Genomic DNA, 24,101 nt, shown 5'->3' with positions numbered 1-24,101 from the left:
TCAAGACGTAAAACAAAAGTCCCCCTGTTAAAGTTATGTTGGCGGCGCTTTCCATCCTGCACTGTCACTTTCTGCCGTCGGGGAATCCCCGTCACATATTTTCTCGTAAAGTCGTATTTTTGTATGAATGCGCAACATCTTTGCGACACGTTGGTCAAGTTTATTTTTAACTCCTAAATTATTTGATGAAGTGACGTCCCTACGCCAGTGAACATGACTGTGAGAGTACTTTTCATTGGCCTAAAATATCACAGCGGATATGACGTAAGGTCTGCTTTAAAAATGGCGCTCTAAGTCTTAGTCAGGGAGGTGTGTTAGAGTCGCGTCGTCAACTATATCACCTGTTGTTGTCTCGCCAGCAGCTTTGAGTCCCCTCGATCTTTTCAGGCGAAGCTCAGGATTAACTATAATGGTAAGTGCCTGGTAATCTTACAGTTCATGTCTTATCAAGGCAGTTTCAAATTCCATGATAACGCTGCAGAATGCTGACGTGTACGGGAGTAGGTTGCTTGCATTGCAATATGGGTTGACAGACTGGACACCGACAGGCGACAATATATTGACACATACCTCGCACACTCATGGTCACAAGACATTTTCCAATGAACGTTTAGAAGGTCACGACCCTAAGATTTTGCTTTGAATTTCGTCGTTCTTCTTTTTATCGAATTGATGGATTAGCGGCAGCCAAGTAGCCGCGAGTACATGTGAAAGAACTTGAATTTGAACTCCGATCTTGTTTACGACGTCAATCGAATCTACCGACACTTCCGTGTTTATGATCATAACTCTTTTCATTTCGTTGTTGTCAGAACCATAGTATGGTTGTACTTCTGTTAATAAAATGTTTAACCAAGTCAAAATTTTGGCTCCAGAAATGTGGCGTTTCAATGGTCTAACATATTGCTTGTAAAAACAGGACACGAGTTCAACGGTATTATAATTTTAGACACGATGACATCTTGACCTGATCTAATCTAGTTTTGGGGCATATCATGCATATGGTTTACAACAAGCCACCTTCATTTTGTTTCTCAAAGTGACCTTGCTCTGTTATTTAATTAGTTGATATAGTTTAAGTCACGTTGTAGTGAGAACAGGCGTGTCGGTTCGTCTTATATCGCATGATGTTTCGAAATCCCCTCCAGGGCTACCTGCTGGTCTTGTGACACAGACAGAATATTTTGACCGTTGCATTGAGAAGCCCGCTGTGCAACCATGAATTAACCGTTGGTCTAATATCATTTCTGCTTCAGTGGCCTTGACTTCCATCGCTATCTTTGAATTTAATCTGAGGACAAAAGTACACATGTGTCTTCAACGTCTGATGATTGACATTTCTGCTGCTAACTTTGTATTGACAAGGTTCAGACATCTTCACTGTAAAAGTTCTGGATATTTATCCTCTGAAACTGAAAGTATAATGACCATGAATTTCATTGAAGAGAAAGATAAAGGGGACTTAGAAATTGAAGTAACAATAGTTGTAACTGCTCATAGTATTTTCATTATTTTTTCCAAAAAAAACATGTGAATCTTGTACTTCTCCCAAAAGTATAGTGTTGCAATGCGAATTTTATTCACGCATGAATTCTAGTCAGACTAAAATTCTGGTTTCAACAATAGCATTGGAAATAACACACATACTGACATGATGAATGTGTACAGGGATTTTAATATAATTTTCTGGGTCTAACGAGAAAAATAAACAGGAAACAAAAGGTACATGTATGTAGCTTTAACATACCAGTAATACTTTATAAAGAAAGTGTGATTTCAAACTAGAAAATTACTGCATGTATTGTGATATCAATAACATCTATATGTTGACAGTAAAAAAGAAGCTACTTCGATATCATGTTAATGTACACAGCCCAGCATTACATTTACAACCAAAGCTCAGCCCTTTAGTGCTGTAATTGTTCCCACAAACCTTTTAGTGCAACACTTTTACCAATTTCTATGAATTTTTCTGTAATTTTTTGATAATTTTGGACCAAATGGACATCACATTTCATCAGCTAAAGTTTGTATCAAAATTTGAACAAAAATCTGAAAAAAATCGACTGGAGTATAGTTTCTAAAAGAGACAAAAATTGACTTTGGCTCTCAAAGGGTTTTAACCAACTTACATCTTACATCTGTTATGGGTCATTACACTGATTGTGAGTGGCAGTCTTACACATCACATTGATGGGTTCTGGGAAAAAAAAATGCCATCGAAATATGAGAAGCCAATTAAATTCACACATGCTGAGCTTTCTGTTAATACTCAAATGTAAATTGCAGGGGATATAAAAAGTATTACAATTTAATAATGTGAGCTATTCAGATATGCAGCTATCATTTCATATTTGGGCTATCTAGCAAAAGAAAACCCTGACAGATACAGAAAGGTGCTACCATAAAGGAAGGAGATTCGATTTTCTTGTGAATGGAAATACTTGAACCCACAGTCACTTGTGGTTCAATACATGCATAGGCTGCTGTACGTATTAGTAAGAGAGGAAGTTCGGAAAACAGAATTTTCATTTCTTACAACAGCTGCGGTACATTTGAAAAAGGCAGTGCTGTGATTTGCCATCTACTGTCAGTCGGCGATTGCTTGAAACTTTAATTCATGTATACTGAGTGAGCCAATGAGTGTGTCTGTTGTCAGAAAGTTTGGGTCCCTCTGACATCGCACCCCAAAATGCACAGATTAGATCAATTTTGATGCAAAGATGATAGTTAGAGATATGGTGGACGCCATCAATGCTGGTTTATTGAATAACTCAAGGCATCCCCTTGTTTGGGAGAGAAATCCGTCTCGGTGATACAGTCATATCACGGCCATATTGTTTCCCAACTCTCCTACATTTCAATGCATACAGCAGTCTTTGCCATATATTGAACAACAGTGACTGTGGTTGAACCCAAGAAGTCAGTAAGAGGAGATCCAATGAGAAATATGAGCAGAGGGAACACAATTTTGTACAGAAACACAGTAGTAGACCTTCAACTGTGATAAGAAATGGAATAATGAGTTTCACACAGGGACGATATGAATGAAAAGTTTCGCACCGAGCTAGGGTTTAGATATAGCGGCAGGGAAGCACATTGATGTCAGAGCCCAGAGTCTCATAGCATTGAACTGATTGCAAGGTAGTGTTGTAAATGCAATAGATAGTTTTGCAGGGGAGTACAGACAGTCTGGTATCAAAGACCTCATGTACTTGTTTGTTTAATCCCCTGCATTGTGAATTCTAGAAGTTACTTTGGAGTAATTGCTCTTCAAACACGATCATTAGTCGTCCCATGGAGGGTGTGTTTGCTTCAGTTTTCACACAGCCATGTATACACCTATCTGTATCAAGCATACACAGAGGAGAGAAAACAAACAACACACCAGTAAGATAAAATAAAATTTAGAATTTTTCAAGATCTTGTTTGTAAAAGAATCTCTTTGACACCAGAATAAATTAATCCATCTATAATTTAATAACCATGCAGTGGATGTTAGGCTGATATATGAATCACGGGATATCTGGTTTACGCAACCAATCTAGGGCTGAATTTTGCAATAGTGCCTTTAACACATTTCTTGCCATACAGTATCACTTCCCCATCTGCCAAGTCAGCAAAAGCTGTATTGAGCCATAATCATTTGTACCCACTTGGCTTAGTATGCCATAGCAGCTTTAGTCTGTAAAATCCTTGTTCTCAGGGGCCATCAAATGTTCAATTTTTAGCTACTATAGACTATAGTCTATAGAAGCTATTGGGATGGGTATCCGTCCGGCGTCCGGCGTCAGTCTGTATGTATGTATGTATGTATGTATGTATGTATGTATGTATGTCCGTTTGTGAGGCGTCCGTCCACTCAAATATCTTGAGAACCGCAGTACTTACTGATTTGATATTTGTTGTGTAGATGAAAAATATGATTTTTAGAAACTGTTTTTTTTTATTTTTTGATATTGTTGAAAATAGGCAAATTAATGCCAAAAAAAGCGTTTTTGGTAAAAAATCTTCTTCTTCATAACCGCTGGTCAGACAGCTTTGTTATTTGGTATACAGGTCCCTAGGGACAACCCAAGTTAGATTTGTTCAAATCGTGATGAAATATGCAAATCTGTATTTTAAGGAATTTTTTTTGTCATTTTTGATCAAAATTTGACTTACATTGTATGTAATTCTTGTACTGTATAAACCCTATCAATTCACCCAGAAAAAAATAATATGATTTTAAATAATTGAATTAATTAGGAAATCATCAAAGCCAAAATAATTTATTGTAGAATTATCAGAAAGTTCAACTTTTTTGACAGTTCATAGTGAAATGCTTACCATCTTGGATGATTAAAACATGTAAAGGCAACTTTCCTGAATCCCAACTTTGACATATTCTGAACAGTCATTTATTGTGCCCTGTATGTTATCTAAAAGAAATTGCTCAAAATAGTTTGTCATGATAGGGTGGTCAAATAAATAGAGATAGAGAAAGTTCTAATTTCCATTTATGGTTGACTTGGTAAGGATAAAATAAAATTACTTTTTGAGGAAAAAAATAGAGTTGTCAATTAAAAGAGTGGTCAAAGTGATAGGGTTTTTATGGTAAAGCTGGGCTGTAAGATTCCTCATGTGCTATTTATAGCAATTATGCAATCTGTGTAAACAGTGTAATGAAAGTGTTACATGATGCTTTTGATGACCTTGAACTTCTTAAGTTTCAAACATTTGTCTCTTCAGTGTGCTTTCTCTGAGTACGTACAGTCTCAACTTATTCAACAGAACTTACTTACAATGTTAATTTGAAAGTTAAAATGTGCCTGGTTAATAGGATGAAAATACTGATAAAAAGATAACCAGCTTAAGATTCTTTATAACCTGACAGATATGCTGTTTTTTTATGACGAAAATCTTGATTTAAGCAAGTCTTGTTTACTTTAATTAGAATGTAATTAACTCTTGTTTATTAGCTACTATAGACTAATATAGTCTATAGAAGCTATTGGGATGGGTATCTGTCCGGCGTGCACTGTCAGTATGTACCGGTATGTATGTATGTATGTATGTATGTATGTCCGTTTGTGAGGCGTCCGTCCACTCAAATATCTTGAGAACTGCAGTACTTACTTATTTGATATTTGTTGTGTGGATAAAATATATGATTTTGAGAAACTCTTTTTATTAATTTTTGATATTGTTGAAAATATGCAAATTAGCACCAAAAAAGGCGTTTTTGGTAAAAAATCTTCTTCATAACCACTGGTAAGACAGCTTTGTTATTTGGTATACAGGTCCCTAGGGATAACCCAACTTAGATTTGTTAAAATTGTGATGAAATATGCAAATCTGTATTTTTACGGAATTTTTTTTCCATTTTTGGTCAGACCATCCTGAAATGAGCTATCAAAGATATCCACCTTCTTCATCAATACATGTGTCACAAAAGGTTATTCTCTACGTAACACAACAGAGCTCTGTCAACTGTTGAGTCGCTTGTTTTTTCAAAACCGCTGGTCAGACAGTTTTAATATTTGGTTTACAGGTCCCTAGGATGACCTTAGTGAGATAATTTCATACAGTCAGGAAATACTTAATTTTGTATCCATGTCTATAGTAGCTTCAGGGACTTTGGCCCTATGTTTAAAAAATGCAACAGATGTATGGGACCTGTTACATGCTTATGATGGTGACATACATTAATGAACTTGGCAAGATAAGGATAAGTGAACATAATGGAATTATAGCCACTGGCTGTAAATGCTAATCCTCTATCTGGTATTTCTGAATTCTATATTAAACATTGCTGGAAAAAGCCGCACATTTCAGGGACAACACTACCAGCTGACGTGCTAAGCTACTAAATCCTTGTGTATTTAGTCAAATTGTAGTCTTCTACAGTATATATAGATTGCATCAATCTGTCACCAGGTCATTTTAATTTTTAAATGCATTTTATCGCCAAAAAAAAGCAACTACAATGATTGTTGGCACTAAAAGTTACAATATGTTTGCAATTCAAAATTTTCTGAAAAAAATTTCAACTATGTTGATGATGTGTCATATGGAACTGCATATTTTCTGTAGACATGTTTCTTCCATGTTAATTGTAAATAACAGCTTGTATGCATTCTGTGCCCTGCAGAGAACTGACATTAAATAATTTTAAAATAATGATTAATCATTTATTGGAAATGCAGTCTGCATTAAAATGTTTTCAAACAACACGACAATATTCAGTCTCCTTCAAATTTTACAATGGGAAAGATTTCTGCAACCATGGGAAGGTCATTCTCGCAAGCCAGAGCATTTTTCCATTTTTTCCTGCTCTCGCGGCGTTGGGTGATAAGACTCGCCGAAGAGGGCGTGGTGTACGACGATGGGAAATGTGTTTACATTTGATTCAAGACGAAATTTAGTAATCAACTTTCTTATCTTTGGTAAACATATTTACGGCAATTAAACAATTAAAATTAAATGTATTTTGTTGAACCTTGATATACGCCCAAGGCAGTTAAAATAAGTTTTTAGGAGCAGCCAGTCTTTAATTGCATTTTTCTAACTGCATAGAATTATCATAAATGTTGCCCTGAATTTCTGAAATAGAACAGTGTCACATCTGTTTATGGTACATATCAGCTGATTCATATCAGTCTACCGTAAGGCATAAGTCACATGAATACCCATAAATATGCATGGTATTTTATCAATTGTATGTCCTTATCAATGTATAACATGACATTTATATAATTGAAAAAAATTTCTATTCATGTTGATTTATGCAATAGATGTCAAAGGTCATTGCACCCAGTTTTCTTGACATATTCTAATGCAGGGTATGGTACACAGTGTACGGGGACACCACTAAAGGTACAGGTAAACAGGTCTGTGTTTGGGGACTTTTTTCTCAGGTAATATTTTGAGCATGCTGTGAAGAAAAAAACAGTTCTAGCTGCCGAATTTCACAAATGGTTGTAATTTTTGGTACTTCCACATGTATGAAAGCCTAAATCAGAATAGACTACGTACTGTACATGTAGGTTATAGTGGGGGATAATTTTACATTACAAATATCATAAAATAAAAAAGACAAATAAGCCCATAGACATTTTCAGTGACATATGTCGCTGTCATTGCCGATAATTTTATGTACCTTTTGTAGCTCAGTATTAACCCCTTAATACTTCCCTGTACTATATAATGTCAATCTAACCCACTAAAACATTAGGGGTGTATTGAAGTTTGGTAGTGAAACGTGTTTAGAACAGATTAACTGACTATCAGGTCTGTCAGTTGCATTATCAATTTACTTCATGAGTTGGCAAACACAGACATCATACATACATATTTTTATCTAAAGTGGATATTGTGTGTACTAGTACAGCCTCCTAAATTTTATATTGTCTGATTATTGCTACTGATAATATCATTTACCTTTTGCTTTCTAAGAGTTTTTTCTCAGTTTTTCCACAAGAACAAAATTACTATTGAACAATTCAACTGTTTTTCTCAACACACTTTTAAGTTTCTAAGTTTCTATGAATGGGCCTCTGAATGTGGTGAAGTGTGCAGATCATAAATTTTTCAGTTTTTTTTTAATGACAAAATATGAACAAGGTAAACACTGACACTTTTCGATTTTGTTTTGTTTTGTTTTTAAACAGTTTAATAAACCCATTTCACCATCATTTATAGCTTTGTGCAAGCATGGTTCCTATGAGCTGGCTCAATAAAACTATTTACAGCACCAACACAGTCACTTAGCAATTCTATTTTTCAATGGTTTGAAATATGGTGGCACTAGGCCTTCATGGGCTCTGTGATTGTAGTGTACCAGTATTATATTCACACTTGGTGTGACTCAGAAAGGCAACAATATGGGTGTAGAGTTGATTCACTGTGCAATGACACACTACCAGTAACCATTGATATGCAGCTATTGCATTATATGTACATATACCCTAAAACTTCTCTGAATTCGCATTTAACCTTTTTAGTTTTACCTCCAAAAAATGTTACAGTTATATCTTTCCTGTGCAGAGTTGGACTTCTTTATTAGGAAATGGGAAATGGGGGGTGAATGGTTAGTGTGCGGGTGGATGTACATTTGTAAGTACATTATTAGACTGATATGGTGAAGTTTGTGCACTATTGTGCAGTGTGCTGTGTTATATCCACATGATGCACATAAGTGTTGCTTAGAAAAGTTAAACAGATGTGACAGATTTCCTTATTTTTATCACCACAGAATGATGACAGTAGTTCGTCTGTCATTTTCTGTCAACGATCTTGTCTTCTTGAAAACTAATCGTCAAAATGCTTTCTATTTCTCATGTATAGGTCCCTTGGGTTGATATGATTTGTTCAACTTAGTCGTCACAAAATGGAAAATCTTGTGGTCAGCTGTAATTGTATTGTAAGAAAATTCTCTTCCGAAAACCCTTTTACTCCTAGTTTCCTTGCAATGATGTCATCAACAGTTGATCCATTGGTTTGAAAATTAACAGTGCACACATACATACCATAACTGATTAATTTGAGCAGATATTGCTGGTATTACGTAAAGGTAATCTTGTCTCTAATTCTTCCCAACAGGTATCTGAAACTCATCTTATCGTTATGTGACAAGAGAGAAGTTAGACCAAAGAAATCATTCCTTCACCTTGAAAAGACTTCTAACAGCGAGACAATTCTGACACCCCACGTTGTATCAGCTTTACATATCCAGATCTGTGCCAATTGTTAGAATGTTTTGAATTGCAGGGTGTAATTCTAGAGTCAGCCACTTTTTCCTCGCGTCAAGATGGAGTAATTTTCTCTACTGGGACATCAACAGTCAAATCTTGGAACAAGCTGATGGAGAGATGACCTTTGACCCTAGCTGCATCACATTTGGATCAAGCGAAATGTACAGTTTTTGTTCCGTGATGATAATGCATATGGGAAGACACTGATGATATTTGTATCATTTTCGCGTAAGAACAAACTTGTATCTAGCTGGTCTACCAGAACTATTTAGCTGAAATTTTCTGTCAGAAATTGAAAGCAAACATGTCTGTCAGTGCCTGTGACCCGGACGACCAAAGCTGTTCCATCGAAGAGATGGACAGAACTTGTAAGCAGGAGACAGAAATGATTTCTGAAGTGTGCAATGGCGAAGTGAGTGAACTAAGCAACTCTGCTGATACTGACAAAACCAACATAACTACAGATAACAGCACTGAAGCTGTCACTGAAATGAGCAACCATGTTGATGACCAGCATTCGGAAATGTGTGCCGAAATGAACTTAGGTTCACAATGCAAGGGTCAAGAAAGTGGTGATGAAATTGACAATTGTCCAGATGACAAAAAATCAGAGAGTTTAAGTGAAATTGATTTGTCTTCAAATGCAGAGAACACAGAAGATATTGACGACATAAGCACAACTGTAGATGGAGAGATTCCAGAATGTATCGACGAAACCAACTCTAGTTTAGACAACAAGTTAGATGGGAGTGCGGGAGAACGCGTTGGTGATGATGAAGTTTGCATCAAGCAGACTCGTTCAGATCAGAATGAGATTGATGAAGAAATTCAGAAAGATGAGCAGAACGATGAACAGACAGGTGTGTCTGAGGGCGCTATTCAGTGTGTGGATAACAAAGAGGAAAGCCAGGACGCTGCCGGAAGCAAGAATGCCGGATGTGGGGAAAAGAGAAGTGATGGAGACAATATTCCGAAAGGCAAAGAAGAAAGCAGGGATGAAGATGGAGAGGATGTTACTAAAGGATGCGGCACTGAAAATACAAAAGAGAAAACAGTGTCCGTAGGTAGTGAGAATGAACCAAGAGAAAGTACTGATGCCGAGGTTGTAGCTACGACTGCAGAAAGAGTGAAACCAGATTTGCTATGGAGGAGTGAGGGAGCACTCTCCTCAACAACCAGCCTGACATCCGAAGACAGCGTGACCCCCGACTCCTCCAGTGAGTGCGACATTGAAGTTGACATTGCCATAGTGACAGAGAGGAAGACGAAGAAGCCCACGTTGGCTGCCATTGTGAAGGATGAGCATGGGGGAGGCAAGCTGCTGGTGGAGGCATTATCAGATGCTGCTAGGTTTTCATACTGCTCTGTGTGTGCCGTGTCTCTGGGAAACCTCTTTGAGAATGAATGGGACAGGTAAGAAGTTTTGGGGTAATAAGCACCCCTTTCATTGTCATTAGTTTCACCCAAACATGTTGTTTTCTGTGGTATAGTCAGACCAAGATACAGGGAGATGGGGATGAAAGGTGATAGCAACGTGCCTTTACACTGAAGTTTGTCAAAAATGTCTTTGTCCAAAACAATGCCCTGAAAGTCATTTTACAAAATCAAACCCAAAACAAACGATTTACAATAAATTTAGATAGAGTAAATTGTCACACTTGCTACAGATTTAGGTACCAAGAATACTCCCAACGCTTTTCCTATCAGTCCGTATGTTTTCCTCATAGGCCAAGTCAGTGAAAAATGGGAATTGAGTCAAAATCATATGCATTTTCATCTATTTGGTTTGGTATGTTATGGCAGCTTTGGTCCATAAAATTCTTGTTAAAGGCCTGTGTTGGCGCCAGATTGTCTCATCAGAAAATTTTCTTACTAGAAGATAATTTTTAATGGAAAACAAAAGGCTATCACACCTCAATAATCCTCTTACAGACTAGGATAAAGGCGATCCCGGGGATTGCCAAGAGTATTTTATTCAGCATCTGTGTTTTCAAGGGCCTGTAATTAACAGTTCAATTTTTTGTTGAAATACACCAAATGGGACATGTTATGCTTAACTAACCTGGCCTTATGGTGAAATATGAACTTGGCAGGATAAGGGTTTACTAAATTGCACATCCAGACATTTTCAGTGTTAAGTGTATGTGATATCATGGAGTGTGGTGTCACACTGTGACTGTAATAGGCACATTTCTCAGTGTGTGTTTGCATGACACTCTTTGAAATGGTTCACTGTGTTCTATACCCCTGGTATAATAAAGTACATGTAGTACATTTATGAATTTGGCTGTATATATCCATTCTTAATGAGAGAGTTGCAGTCTGGTCTCTAACCCAATAGTATTTCTGAACTCTCAGTCACTTGTGGAATTTTTCAGAAGTTTTTGACTTTGTCCTATACTAATGCATGTAATTTATAAGACTTTCTTCAGTCAAGGTAGACTAAAGTCAGTGGCACATCAATTTGGACTGGATGCACACTTGAAAAGCTGTTCTAAAAAGGAATATTATTTGGCAAAGACATTAACTTGCATGTCATGAAGTTCACTACCTGTCTGTTTGTTTTGTAAACAAAATTAGATCAAACTCCTTTTGGATTCAGGGTGTTTCTTTATTCCTGCAGACACCTATGGCTTACTCCAATATAACAGCTCTATCTCAAATATCACTGGAATTTAATGGAAGAATTTGCCTATTTAATTTGAGTTTGATGTTTGACCTATTTCACGCCAGAAAGATCTTCTTACTGTGTATCTATATTAGATCAAGCTATATAGGATCATATCATGCAGAGTTCTACTACTGAAAAATTAGGTCAATCTAGAATGCCGTTGATAAAGTGACCCCATTTTATTAAGGTACATATTACACTGGCATTATTTTACGATCAGGTATTGATATATCAGTGTATTCACTGTCACTAAATGTGTACATGTGGTCATGTTTACTAACAAAAATCATGTAATTTCTATAGTCTTCAAGAAAATAATAGATACTTACATAGAAATTGAATCTTTCATTTAGGAAACTTCTTGAGGAAAAACGCACCTTGGGGACAGATATTCCGACTATCAAACTTTTTCAACAAAATTCTTGGTCGACAACTTGTGCGGACTTACATGTACTTTGAAAAGTTTTCACCAGCTTATATTTGCAAAAATCAAAAATACAATATTTTTCCTTAGAATTCACACAGGGATAGTGGCCATTTTGAATTTCAAGATTTGGCGAATGTGAGGTAATTTGGTTGTCTGGTACCAAAATATGCAGGGTCACCCCAGATTTCATTTTTGATTTTGAAATAGAATGGATGGAACTTTGCTTGAGGGAAATTTGAGCAAAAGTTTAAGACTTTCACTTTTGAGGGGCATGTTACAGGCTACTAAGTTGACATACCGTAAGAAGTGACTATTATAGAAATAACGGGAGACGTGATGACCATTAACGTTTATTTATGGGCAAGGGTGAGAGGAAAGCCAAAAATTAACGGTGCGAGGCTTGCCGAACCCATTTATTTTGGCTTTCCTTGAGCCCGCGCCCACAAATAAACGTTAATGGTCAGGCGGAGTCTGTTATTTCTATTATATTATCAATGAACCCCCCAAACCGTCAAAATTTACGAAACTTTCCCACGCGAACGACAACGAGGCCCCAGAACTTGTTAGTGAGTAGTGCACGTGTTCTAAAAAATTTGCAAATCCAGAGAATTTTTCAAAAAGTGTCTAAACTTGGCCAACTAGTGTTCCATTTTATTTTGTAATTGATTGTACAAATTACAATTTACGTTTTAGCTTAAAAGTTATGATGCTTACGATATTATTCATATTCACGGGCACATACACAAACCATTATTGCATAGTTGTGGTCGGTCACATGGTTCAGCTTGACAAATTAAATTGCGATAGATAGGGCATGGTAATATCATGTGCATTATTATACACCTGGGTCTGTAACCTATGGAGTTTGGACATATAGTAAGTTTCGGTATAATAAACTTTGAAAAATCAAAATGTATGTAATAGGCTTCAAAGTATTAGTGACTTTGTTACTATCTCATTACACGTCAATTCTACTATATGCTGTATCTCATACAGTATCTTGACTGTCCATTCAGCAGGACAAGTGGCCTCAAGATATATCCAGTCTTTTTCCTTTCACTCACAGAGATTGGAGAAAACAGAGCATAGAGCTGATCCTGAACCATTTGAAGTTACCAGACCAGTGTAACTCTGCTATGTACGCCTTGATGGATGGTATGGGTGGTGAAAGTATGCATGCATTTGTTGACACTCTACTGAAAGACCCTGTACTGCAAAAGAATACTCTACTTCTTCCAGAGGTAAGAAAAATGCTAGATAAGCTATGATACTAAAATTTTGTTATGATAATAATGCAAATTGTATACAACAGGGATGTATAAAATAGCAGGCAGCCAACAAAAACAACCAGCTGTCAGCTAAAATTTGATGGCTGTGAATTTTTAGTTTTGGTAAAAAATCAGGACATTTTGCACAAACATGTACACTACTTGTAACTGCCTGTACTTTGATTTTTGCCACCTGTAACCAAAATTTTCTACATCCCTGTATAAGAAATTTTACCATAAAAGCAACTCAAAGATGTGAAATATGTCCCCTCTGTGTGATGTCAAAGTGTAGAGAGGAAATACTTTTCGCAAAGTGATCTCTTGAATGTTTACTTTATGAAGCAGACTAGTTATAGTTGCATCCGTACAGGCATGGCAAGAATCTGTTCACTCATGACAAAGTCAATGTAACCCTTTTACCACTGTGGTCTTGCCTAAATCTATTGTCATCAGTGATGGTTGTGGACCAATTCACTGGGAATTAGGGGTGAACAGGTTAAACATAAATAGCACAATCAAGTATGTGCACTAATGATGACTTTGAACACAATATACTGGTAGAGGACACAGCATCTACCCTACTTTGTTTTAACATCCACTCTAAGACTTGTTAAAAAAATTCTAATATAATTTCAAGCACATATTGAAACGCAACAAATATCTGTCACATTTTCCTGTTAACCTTGAGCGGCAAGGTCAATTTTTGTCGCGTTTACAAAATATACCCTTGCCAATTTTTTTCAGATTTTGCCCAAATTATGGAAAAAACTGTAGCCAATGAAATGTGATGTACATTTGGTCCAAAATTATCAAAAAATTTCCAGAAAAATTCATCGAAGTTGATAAAATGTCGCATTAAAATTTTGGTGGGAAAAATTACAGCACTGAAAGAGTTAATTATGTTTAATTCAAGTAGGCATACCTTAATATTTTAGACTTATAATAATATGAGGTTATTACGAAAATACTGCAAAGGATGCACGAGGACATTGGCGCAGCGTATCGCCCGACGCGAAGCGGAGGGCAATGCGCGGCGCCAATGTCCGAGTATTCCTGATCGGGGCATCAAAATGTCAGAGTAGTGACCGTTTTCGTGCAATGTCAACAATTTTTCTTCCGATTTTATCGCGCCAGTGTGGAACGCTACCTCTGACGCGCTTCTGCAAGTTATGGAGTGTGTGCACTACACACACACGTACGTACAGAGCGCGCGTGAGACATGTTCTGGCACTCGTCCAGGGGTCCCTTGAAACCGTTCTACAGTGAACGCGCAGATACAGCCGCAGGGAATGGGGCGCCTTGAAACCGTACGTGTTACGGAACGGCGCGGACGTTCCGTACGGCTTTTTAGCGCACGCTAAATTCTATCGTTCTCGATGGTAGATGTATAATAAATTGTTTTCTTTCAACGTCTTGTCCAGGACCTAGTAACATTGGCCTTACAGAATGGAGTGTATGATGCACGGATGAGAGTGCTCATCTTCCACGTCGCTTGGCACCTGAGGATTCGATGGAGACATCTTGAAAAATTTGAAGAGATCTTGGTGAAAATGATCAAACAACAGTCAGAGGAGACAGAGTAAGTGACAAGATCACAGTGAATCTAATCAGATCACCGTAGTGATCGTAGTTACTGTGATATTGCTGCTGGTTGTTCTGATAGCAATTGTACATCGAAGATGCACACGATAAGCAGACCCATAGAATTAGACAAGAAGTAGATGTGTACTCGACATAGCGTAATATGCGCCTCAGGTACAGATCTTTGGAGTTTCAAATTTCTGCAACTTTTTTCTGAGCTACCACTTGTGGGGGCTCATTTTAAAGCTATTAAAAAAAAAATTTGATCGTCTTAGTTATTCAAATATCAAAAATTTAATTTTTTCGTGCAGAGTTTAACACAGGGATGGCAGCCATTTTGAATTTCAAATATCACAAAAGTTTCAGTAATTTGTTTCTCTAGTTCCAAACTTTGCGCAGTAAACCCCAATTTAATCACTTCAATCACCCCTACAGTTAATCACTTCTGATTATCAATTCATGATCTTTATACAGAGAACAGAAAAAAGAGAGAGAAAAGAAAGAGAAGAAGAAGAAAAGAAAGAGATATGCTTTAATTGGACTTGCCACTGTCGGTGGAGGTGCTGCTATTGGTAAGACAGTAAAATTTGTCTGTACCACTGTATTACAAAATGAACGTCCCTGCACTTTTTGACATTATTGTTACGCTTGATCATACTATGTTGAGTTGAAAGTGGTCTGGAAATCGGTTTACACTGAGTGGATAAATTTAAGAGATAGAATTTTCAAGGAGCCAAATCTAACATAATTTCCTTGCATCATAATGTATAAACTCCCAGCTATACCAGGTATAGGTACCCAAAATTTTGGTGACATTTTGTGTCACATTTGTATCTACTACACATACATGTATACGCAATTTAGGTCACAATATATTGAGTGGATAACAACGTGGATTTGTATCTGTTACCGCCTTACAGGTTTGACTGCTGGTCTGGCTGCACCGTTCATTGCAGCAGGTCTCGGAGCAATCATTGGTACATCGGCCGCCGCAGCCTTGACCACCACGGCCGGCATTGCAATCATGACCTCCCTGTTTGGTGCCGCAGGGGCTGGGCTCACCGGCTACAAAATGAAGAAAAGAGTTGGTGCCATTGAACAATTTGAATTCTCACCTTTGACCCATGGAAATCATTTACATGTTGCCATAGCGATATCTGGATGGCTGACTGATGAGCAACCGGGTAAGGACTTGTCTTTAAAAAGAATTCCGTCAAGTTTAAAACACTAATCAATAATATGCAGTTTTTTCAACAAAATTACAACTTGCCCATACATCTCTGTACTCCCAGTGCAGTTTAGTTTTCAAATATTTTACCCATGTAAATTTGATTTGATAAATGTTCAGAAATTTTTGAATACTAAAATGAGTAATATTTGAAGGGCGTGTACATCAGATATGCAAAAGACTTGACATCCATGTATCGACTTGTATTTCTGGTAAGCAGAAGTAATCTTTTTTTGTTGAATCTGAAATACATTTTCCAAAAATATTTCAGAGGGATTGAAATCTGTGTTCATGTCTTCATGCAAATGGTTTACAGTACTCACCAATAAAATGCATTGTCAATACTATGGCAGTTTGTCCCATATTTGCACACTACACAGCTACAACTTTAGTGTAGCCATGTAGATTTTCCCAAGGACCAATGATCTTTTTTTTCCTCTCACAGATAATTTTCACAGACCATGGGTGAATCTTGCCATTTCCAAGGAACAGTACTATTTACTTTGGGAATCCAAGTATCTCTTAGACTTAGGGAGAGCTCTGGAGTATCTGCTACAGAGTGCTGTTACCATGGCAACACAGGAAGCGCTCAAATACACGATACTTTCAGGTACAGTAATTCATGATTTTCTTACCAATCAGTGAATCACCCACATGGGCCCCTCAATATGATGGAGCCACCACACCCAACTATTCCAAGATTTGGTACAAACCAGTCAAGTTCAAGGGTTTGGTTGTGTGTGCTCACACATGTACATACTGTGCATCATTGAACTTGAAGAGATAGTGGAGACAGTGTCAATACAAGGTGTATTAATGAAAGTCTTACCCAACTGTATCATTTGTACAACCGAACAAAAGCCTGGCAAATTTCTGAATGAAAGAAATTTGAGCTGAACTTGGAATCTACTAACTTTGTTTTAAAAGTCAGAAGATTGTATTTCAAATGAGAAGTAGTGAATGAAAAAGACCAACACTATATATTTTACAGTGAAATCATAGATGAATAACTACATCCTTGAAGTCCATATATATATTAATAGCCAGAAATAGTGGTGTAGATTTACAAAAGTGAATCTTTGGAAAGTTTGGGGACTGTAGTTTCTATTTGCCTTCTCCCGAATAAAATGTCACTATGATAACTACAGTGTTCTATTTAGATAGTTGTATCTACATTTCTTCAGGTGAATTCACTTGTACCATGGACCATGTGCATTCAGGGGTTACCTATTTAACTATTGATGAGGTCTTGAAAAAAACGAGAGGTCTGGTATTGATGTTTTTCTGTATTTCTTGACAGGTCTATTAGCAGCGCTAGCCTGGCCAGCGGCTGTGCTATCGGTTGCCAGTGTCATTGACAATCCATGGGGTGTTGCAATGCAGAGGGCAAAAGAAGTTGGAAGACAACTTGCTGAGGTTCTCATATCAAAACAGCAGGTACCATATCAAATTGCCATTCAATTTAAGCCCTTTGGCCTTGCTGATTTGGGATAGTGGAGTCGCCATGGCCTCATTTTCAGTTCTTATACAAGTGTATATGCATTGTAACTTATGGTGTTTTATACTCGAAACCTTGAGAGACACTGTAAAGAACCAGAAAGGTTCCATAAATAGGTCAGTACGTTAATGTCTGTCTGTGTCATGTCTTTGAGTGTATACGGTGTGTGTTTGTACAAGCCAATCAGAATGTGTGTCAAACAGAATATTGTCGGGTGACTTTACCCCTCTCTGAACTCTTGCCCACCCAAACAAGAAAAGTACATGCTGTTCCCATTAAATATTAATTTTTATATTTTGTGTGTACAGGGTATGGCAAAAGAGCCATTAGTGTTTGTTTTTCCAGTTTCATTCATTTTAGGAAATTCCATTACAGTTTTCAGATTATAATTACCAATAGTTTTTGAGTTTATTAGACTATTTTTGAACATCCAAACCAGCATAGGAAAAGAACCTTGTAGTTGACAGAAGGGAGTGGGCAATATGTTCTCAATAATTGCATTCTCATGCATTTCCTTATTGTACCAACTTATCTATTTTACAGGAAACTAAAAGCAATCCTGCAAGCTCAATTCACTACAAATAATGAAATCAATGTCTAAGTTGAAAATTATGTTTTCAAATGATATTTCACTGCATCAACCAAAGTGTTCACATGGATAGAATGGAGGTCTTGGCTCCATTTTTTGTTACAAAGTTACAAATGTAACAGTATGTTTTGAATCACAGGGTAATCGACCAGTCACGCTGATTGGATTTAGTCTTGGTGCTAAAGTGATATACAACTGCCTTGAAGAAATGTCCCAAAGGGAAGGTGAGATTTGTAGGTTTTTCTGGAGCTTGTACATGTTTTTTGTGTTCACAGTCAGCACTGATTTTTTCCTTTAGTCAGGTATGAAAGTCATCCTCCATTAAAATTATAGTTTCTAAAATTCAACGTGCAAGAAAGCTAGCGTCTTTTGCACTTTGACTTGGTAACATGGTAAAAGTACAAGTTGAAAGCTTTGGAGTACGATTGAAGATTGTTCTGATGTTACTGTGTAGTAGCGCCCCCATTGACTAGTGCATCAGGAGCCTGTTCTTTTGTTTTTATTCCTGCGTGCACCAGAGCACCAAACATTCCTTGTTAAGAATTTCCATGTGCTCTTCCAGTTACCGAATACAAAATGAGAAGGAGATTAGAGTCTAATAGGGTGATTTTGTTTGATATAATTTAGTGTAGTCTTTTTCAACAATGCCAAAAGTTGCAATATTAACCAATACAATTATAAACCGTCAGCTCTGAGCTGCGTCTTACTTTTCAATACAAAAATACAATGGTGCATTTCTTTAGTTCTTAGTGTTCAACTTCCTATTCGAATGAAGTTGAAATTTGTGTCAAATCTGAAAAAAAATACGAAAGTCACACGAATACTTTGAAACAGAAAGAAATTCTCAAGAAGTGTTAAGGCTGTGAAGAATCAGTTTGTAAGAAGGTCATTGACAAATTCACGTTTTTTCGCTGATGTAGGATGTGAAGGCCTCATAGAAGAGGTAATTCTCCTTGGAACGCCAGCACCAGCCAGTGCCTCACACTGGTCAAAGTTCAAGAGAGTTGTTGCTGGCAGAATCATCAACGGCTACTGCAGAGGAGACTGGCTGTTGAGATTTGTCTACCGCACGGCATCAGCTCAGATTTCTATCGCTGGGTTGCAGCCCATACCATTGGAAGATAGGAGGATGGTCAATGTGGATCTCAGTGATGTGGTAAGCTGTTCACCCCTCTCATTTTTAATTAGCGGAGTCTTGGTACGGTCCATGTGCACTTTTCAGTAAGCCAGTAAAGCCTATATAAAATGTATATGTTCCTTACAGCATTCCTCTGAGAAATTGGACAGCTGACTTCAACGTGTTTGCAAGGTTATATCTGATTGGTTGACTGTCACTATTCACGCAACTTAGGGAGTTCATTTTTATTATTATAAAAATAACGGATAACGAGCTAACCATTAACATTTATTTATCGGCAAGGGCGAGAGAAAAGCCAAAAATTAACGGGCGAGGCTTTCCTCTCGCCTGCGCCCATAAATAAACATTAATGGTCAGTGCAAAGTCTGTTATTTCAATTATATTATCAATGAACCCAGAAAAACCGTCAAAATTTACGAAAATTTCCCGTGCGAACGACAACGGGGCCCCAGAACCTGTCAGTGAGTAGTGCGCGCGCTGCAAAAATTTTGCAAATCCGGAGATTTTTTTGAAAAAAAGCGTCTAAACTTGGCCCACAAATGCTCCATTTTATTTTATGGTTGATTATGATCTTTGTACAAATCACAATTTTCGTTTTAGCTGTAAAGTTACTGTGTTTACGATATTATTCATATTCACGGGCATGAAAACAAACCATTACTGTGTATTTGTGGGCAGTCACGTGGTTCAGCTCGACCAATTAAAACGCAATGGACAGGGCATGGTAATATAATTAATTATAACGGTAAGATTCTGCCAACCAATTGGACAACAGCTTCCAAATTACTGCAAGTCGCCCCTAATTGGATTGGTTAGCTGTAGACCGTTTCATGTTTTTTCTCAAGGCAATCCAAGGAAAATGACGAAAGTTGTTAAATTAATATGTTAGGTTAGAAAGTGCCAGAAAATAAGTTTTGGATTCATAGATTACATTTGCCGACTGGAAACAAAGATTTATGTGGATTTGTGTGTAACTGATTTACAAAGTTAATGGGGAACAAAACTTTTTAGAAATGTATCAATATGAGGAAGGTAAACATTATTTAAGAATTGAATTCTATTGACTGATTTTTTCTTTTGGAGACTCTATGATTTTAGCTCATATTTGGCTTGTATATAAAACCAAAAAGAGCTTATATGATGAGTCTGTGGCGTCTGTATGTCTGTATGTATGTATGTATGTATGTATGTGGGTATGTATGTGCGGATGTATGTCCATTCACACACAAAGGCTCCCATACCGCCAAAGCTACCATCTCAGTATTTTGTGTACAGGTAGATGCAGGGGTTGAGATGTGAATTTGTTCAAATGAACACGTCAGTGTCAAAAATGTGCAAATGAAGTAAGAAAAAGGGAAATCCTGCAAATGTGCAGGAGTGATGGCATGCCAATGACTGATCAGGCTAACTCCACTGACCTTGAGTCATTTCCTGTCATTGTTTATAAACTGTTACATATTAACAGACCTGCTCAAACCATAGACAGTAGAGGTGGATAGACTGTCTATGGTCAAACTAGGAGGGGCTAGCTGTTTCTGCTATGCATGTTGCTAGAGCTCCAGTACCTAAAGTTTCAGACCTTATTTACTTTTTTCATTCTTTTTTTTCTGGTTTAAATATTTCTTGTTGTTTTTCTGGTTGTACTGTGCAGAAATCACTGTCATAACATCAATGTAGAATTTTCCTGCACTGAACAGATAGAAACAATATTTATTGATCTTTGGTACCCATACTGGTATATACCAATTCTGATCAAATTTGAGCGACACAGTAATTGCGGTATTTTTCCTTAAATAAATCTAAAAAAAAAGAAAACATGTAATATAGATACAAGCAAATCTAAACCTCCAAATATATCATTCTTTGTAGATTGCAGCATCTATGATAGCAATATTTTAATTGTCACCCCTTGTACAACCAAAGTTTGGTATCGTCGCATGGTTGCCTGTAATGAAGTTTGACCTTCCTAACTAGAGATGGAGTTACAAAGAATTGAGAACTCACCAAACTAAAAAAAATTTAGTTCAAGGGGCATGTCCTGTAAACATAACATGACACTGTAGGTAGGAATGTAGACTTGCTGCAAGTCTGTGGGCATATAAATATCAAAATAGAGTAAATTGAAGGAATAAACTTCAGCAGACTGGCTGTTAGTGGTTGGCTGTTGCGTAGATCTTGGGATGAACCTAAGCTGGGCCAGCCAGTAACTGCTGCCGAGAAAAGCCAAGTGACTGGGGTCAGTCTAGTAGGAATGTAAATAATTTGCGTCATGAAGGACACAGCTTTACAATGTTTGTAGCAGCTGTTACAATAATAAATTGTACTATTAAGTTCCCATACGCTCAGCTAATCATAGACCTAGAAAAAGGTTCTGGAGTCTATGGCTGAACAGCTGGTATGGCTAGGTACAAGCATTGCTAAATGCAAAGCACATAGATATATTTGATTATACACTTTGTATGGCCAAGGTCGCCTAATGTTCAGAGTACAGCAAATGCAAACACTGACTTTATTGAGTCACACCAATAACTAATCAATCCCGAGTATAACAACATTCCCAGCTTACTTCCCTGGGTAGTTAAAGATTAGTGTAAAACATGTTATTCCATTGGCAATAAATGACAGATTGATGTGTATCACATTGTCAGTAATTTCTGAATTTTATCTGATTTCAGGTTAGTGGTCATTTGGACTACGCCAAGAAAATGGACACCATTCTGAGAATCATCGGAGTGTCAGTGAGAGATCAGTCATCCAGTAAACTCGTTAAGGAGGATTTAGAGTCTAAGAAGAAATCAGAAGATGATGAGAATCAGGGTCCAGTCCATGAGGAGACTGGTGTCGTCATGGATACGAAGTTAGACGCTGAGGATGCTGAGGAGGCAACCGAGGCATTTGATGATGGCGCCACAGGCGCAACAGAAACTGTTGATGGTCTGGCAAAGAGCAAGGAGAACTTGGAAACGTCTGTAAAGCAAACATCAGAATCAGAATCAGAATCAGAGGATTCCGGTGGAGATGAGGAAAAGGATATAGCAAACGGATTCGCCTTCCAGGATAACTGGTACAGTGTGGTTCCGGAGTAGCCCCGAGGAATGGAATAAGAGAGAAATAGATCCGTCATCAAGATTTCTAACATATCCTAGACTGCATGATTGTGCATGCTCTGTGTTGCTAAAGACTACACACAGATATTTTTAAAGCCTCAGTATTTTTACAAATTTCCTGCACATGCACACGTCACAATCTTTATGAAGGGAATACAGTGGTTGTGTCTTTGACATTATTTTGTCAGCTACACAAGCAATGACATTTGTCCTTTTAAAGCCTTAAATGTATAAAATACCTTGCCACAGAAATTCCAGTATTATCACACACCTTAGCATCAATCAATTGAAGTCATAACATTAAGGCAGTACACGCCTAAAAACTGAAAGATTAAACTTTTGCTCCAACTTTCCGGAAGGAAACTTTCAACAATGCTCTTACCAAATCAAGAAAAAAAATTGTCAGCGTGCAAATTTTGGTATTAGAGAAACAAAGTATCCAATATTTACCAACACTTCAAGTTCAAAATGGCCGCCATCTCCATAGGGAAATATTATGTTTGATTTTCAAAAAAATATGCCGATGAAAACTTTATTACTCCATGGGGTTCAAAATGAGCCCCCACAAGTGGAAGAGTATTTTCAAAGTTTGAAAGTTGGAATATCTATCCTGGCGGTGCATTCTACGTTCAATTGCCCAAATTTTTTGAGAGGTGCATGCTGGGATATGGTAATCCTGTGAAGATGGTACCACAACAAACGACAACATGAACTGTAAGAGCTTACATATGATATGTCACTTAAAAGATCATTTGAAACTTGCAATGAAAAATATCGGATGCACTGAAAACAAGAATTTACCGTTTGCTTTCATGTTTGAGAAAATACCAATGTTGTATATCACACTTGAGCTGTTGGTCTTCGTGCTCGCATTTTGCAAAGGAAAAGTCACAACTCCAAACAAAAAAAGATTTACCAGTTTGAAAGTATTACTTCATGCAATGGCAGAGCTACAGTAATGAATTGCTGGCATGTTGTATTGTTAAATTACAGACTTGCATGCCAAGCGAACACATACAACTGTATTGTGTGCAAACTACAACTGACAAAGTGCAATAGCTTTTAATGTGACTAAACATCTCAATCATACTGGGTAGTATCGTCTCTAAACAATCACTTATTGTGTTTGATGAAACAAAATGCCAGAAATTCTATCAGTTATTTCGTAACAAATGACAACCCAAGTGAAACTAATCAATTTTTGATGGACTTTGCTTGCTCACTAGTAAAGTTGTAATTTCTTTGTTGAGAAGGAAATGAAAATGAAAGTGATTACACAAGTACAGCATTGCTCTGCAGGGACTTCTCATTAATTTTTCCCTGATCAGACTACGTGTAGTTTCTGTCAGAAATTATTTAGATAAACAGTATTTGTTCACAGCATTGCGTGTCGTAAGTTGTGCGACAGCAGTTTTGCTGTATTTTTCACCATTGTGGCAGATCCTGTGGTATGTTTCCTGTATGAGTATTGAAGAAGACTTGTCCGTAAACTTATCAAGCCTTTCAAACTCAACCTTGTCAGAGCAGCGACTTTCATTAGCTCTGAAAAAATAGACTTGAAAAATATCAACAGCAGTGTCTTCTTCACTTGTACGTTTTGTCTTTACTTCTTTACTTTTTTTTGTAAATCAAATTTTCATTACTGTCTACCATCCAGTATGATCTCAGTTCTGTTGCTTATTTATTTTATCCAGAGCATGATAAGATCATGTGTTTTAAATTTTATTTGACAGAAAAGAGATACATGTATATTGATTCACAAAGCTTGAAACAGATAAATGAAATATATTCAGATGTTTATTTAGAAAGCATGCATATTTTAGAAGCATGTCGGAAATTTCACACCAGCATTAGGAACT

At 37.2% G+C, this 24,101-nt stretch overlaps 1 protein-coding gene across 1 annotated transcript; it reads left to right on the top strand.

The window, feature by feature from the left end:
• The first annotated feature begins 107 nt into the window (after window positions 1–107).
• On the top strand, window positions 108–23,140 carry LOC139136853 (transmembrane and coiled-coil domain-containing protein 4-like). Its single transcript, XM_070704689.1, has 11 exons — window positions 108–412; window positions 8,584–10,148; window positions 12,900–13,074; window positions 14,523–14,680; window positions 15,157–15,254; window positions 15,603–15,866; window positions 16,356–16,520; window positions 17,211–17,347; window positions 18,137–18,221; window positions 18,918–19,153; window positions 21,811–23,140. Exons 2-11 carry the CDS (start codon window positions 9,040–9,042, stop codon window positions 22,219–22,221), a joined length of 2,838 nt encoding a protein of 945 aa, XP_070560790.1. The 5' UTR covers window positions 108–412; window positions 8,584–9,039; the 3' UTR covers window positions 22,222–23,140.
• Window positions 23,141–24,101: the final 961 nt, after the last annotated feature.

The sequence above is a fragment of the Ptychodera flava genome, chromosome 7 (assembly GCF_041260155.1).
Source record: "Ptychodera flava strain L36383 chromosome 7, AS_Pfla_20210202, whole genome shotgun sequence".
Lineage (NCBI taxonomy): Eukaryota > Metazoa > Hemichordata > Enteropneusta > Ptychoderidae > Ptychodera > Ptychodera flava.
This window is presented reverse-complemented; position numbering and strand designations above follow the sequence as displayed.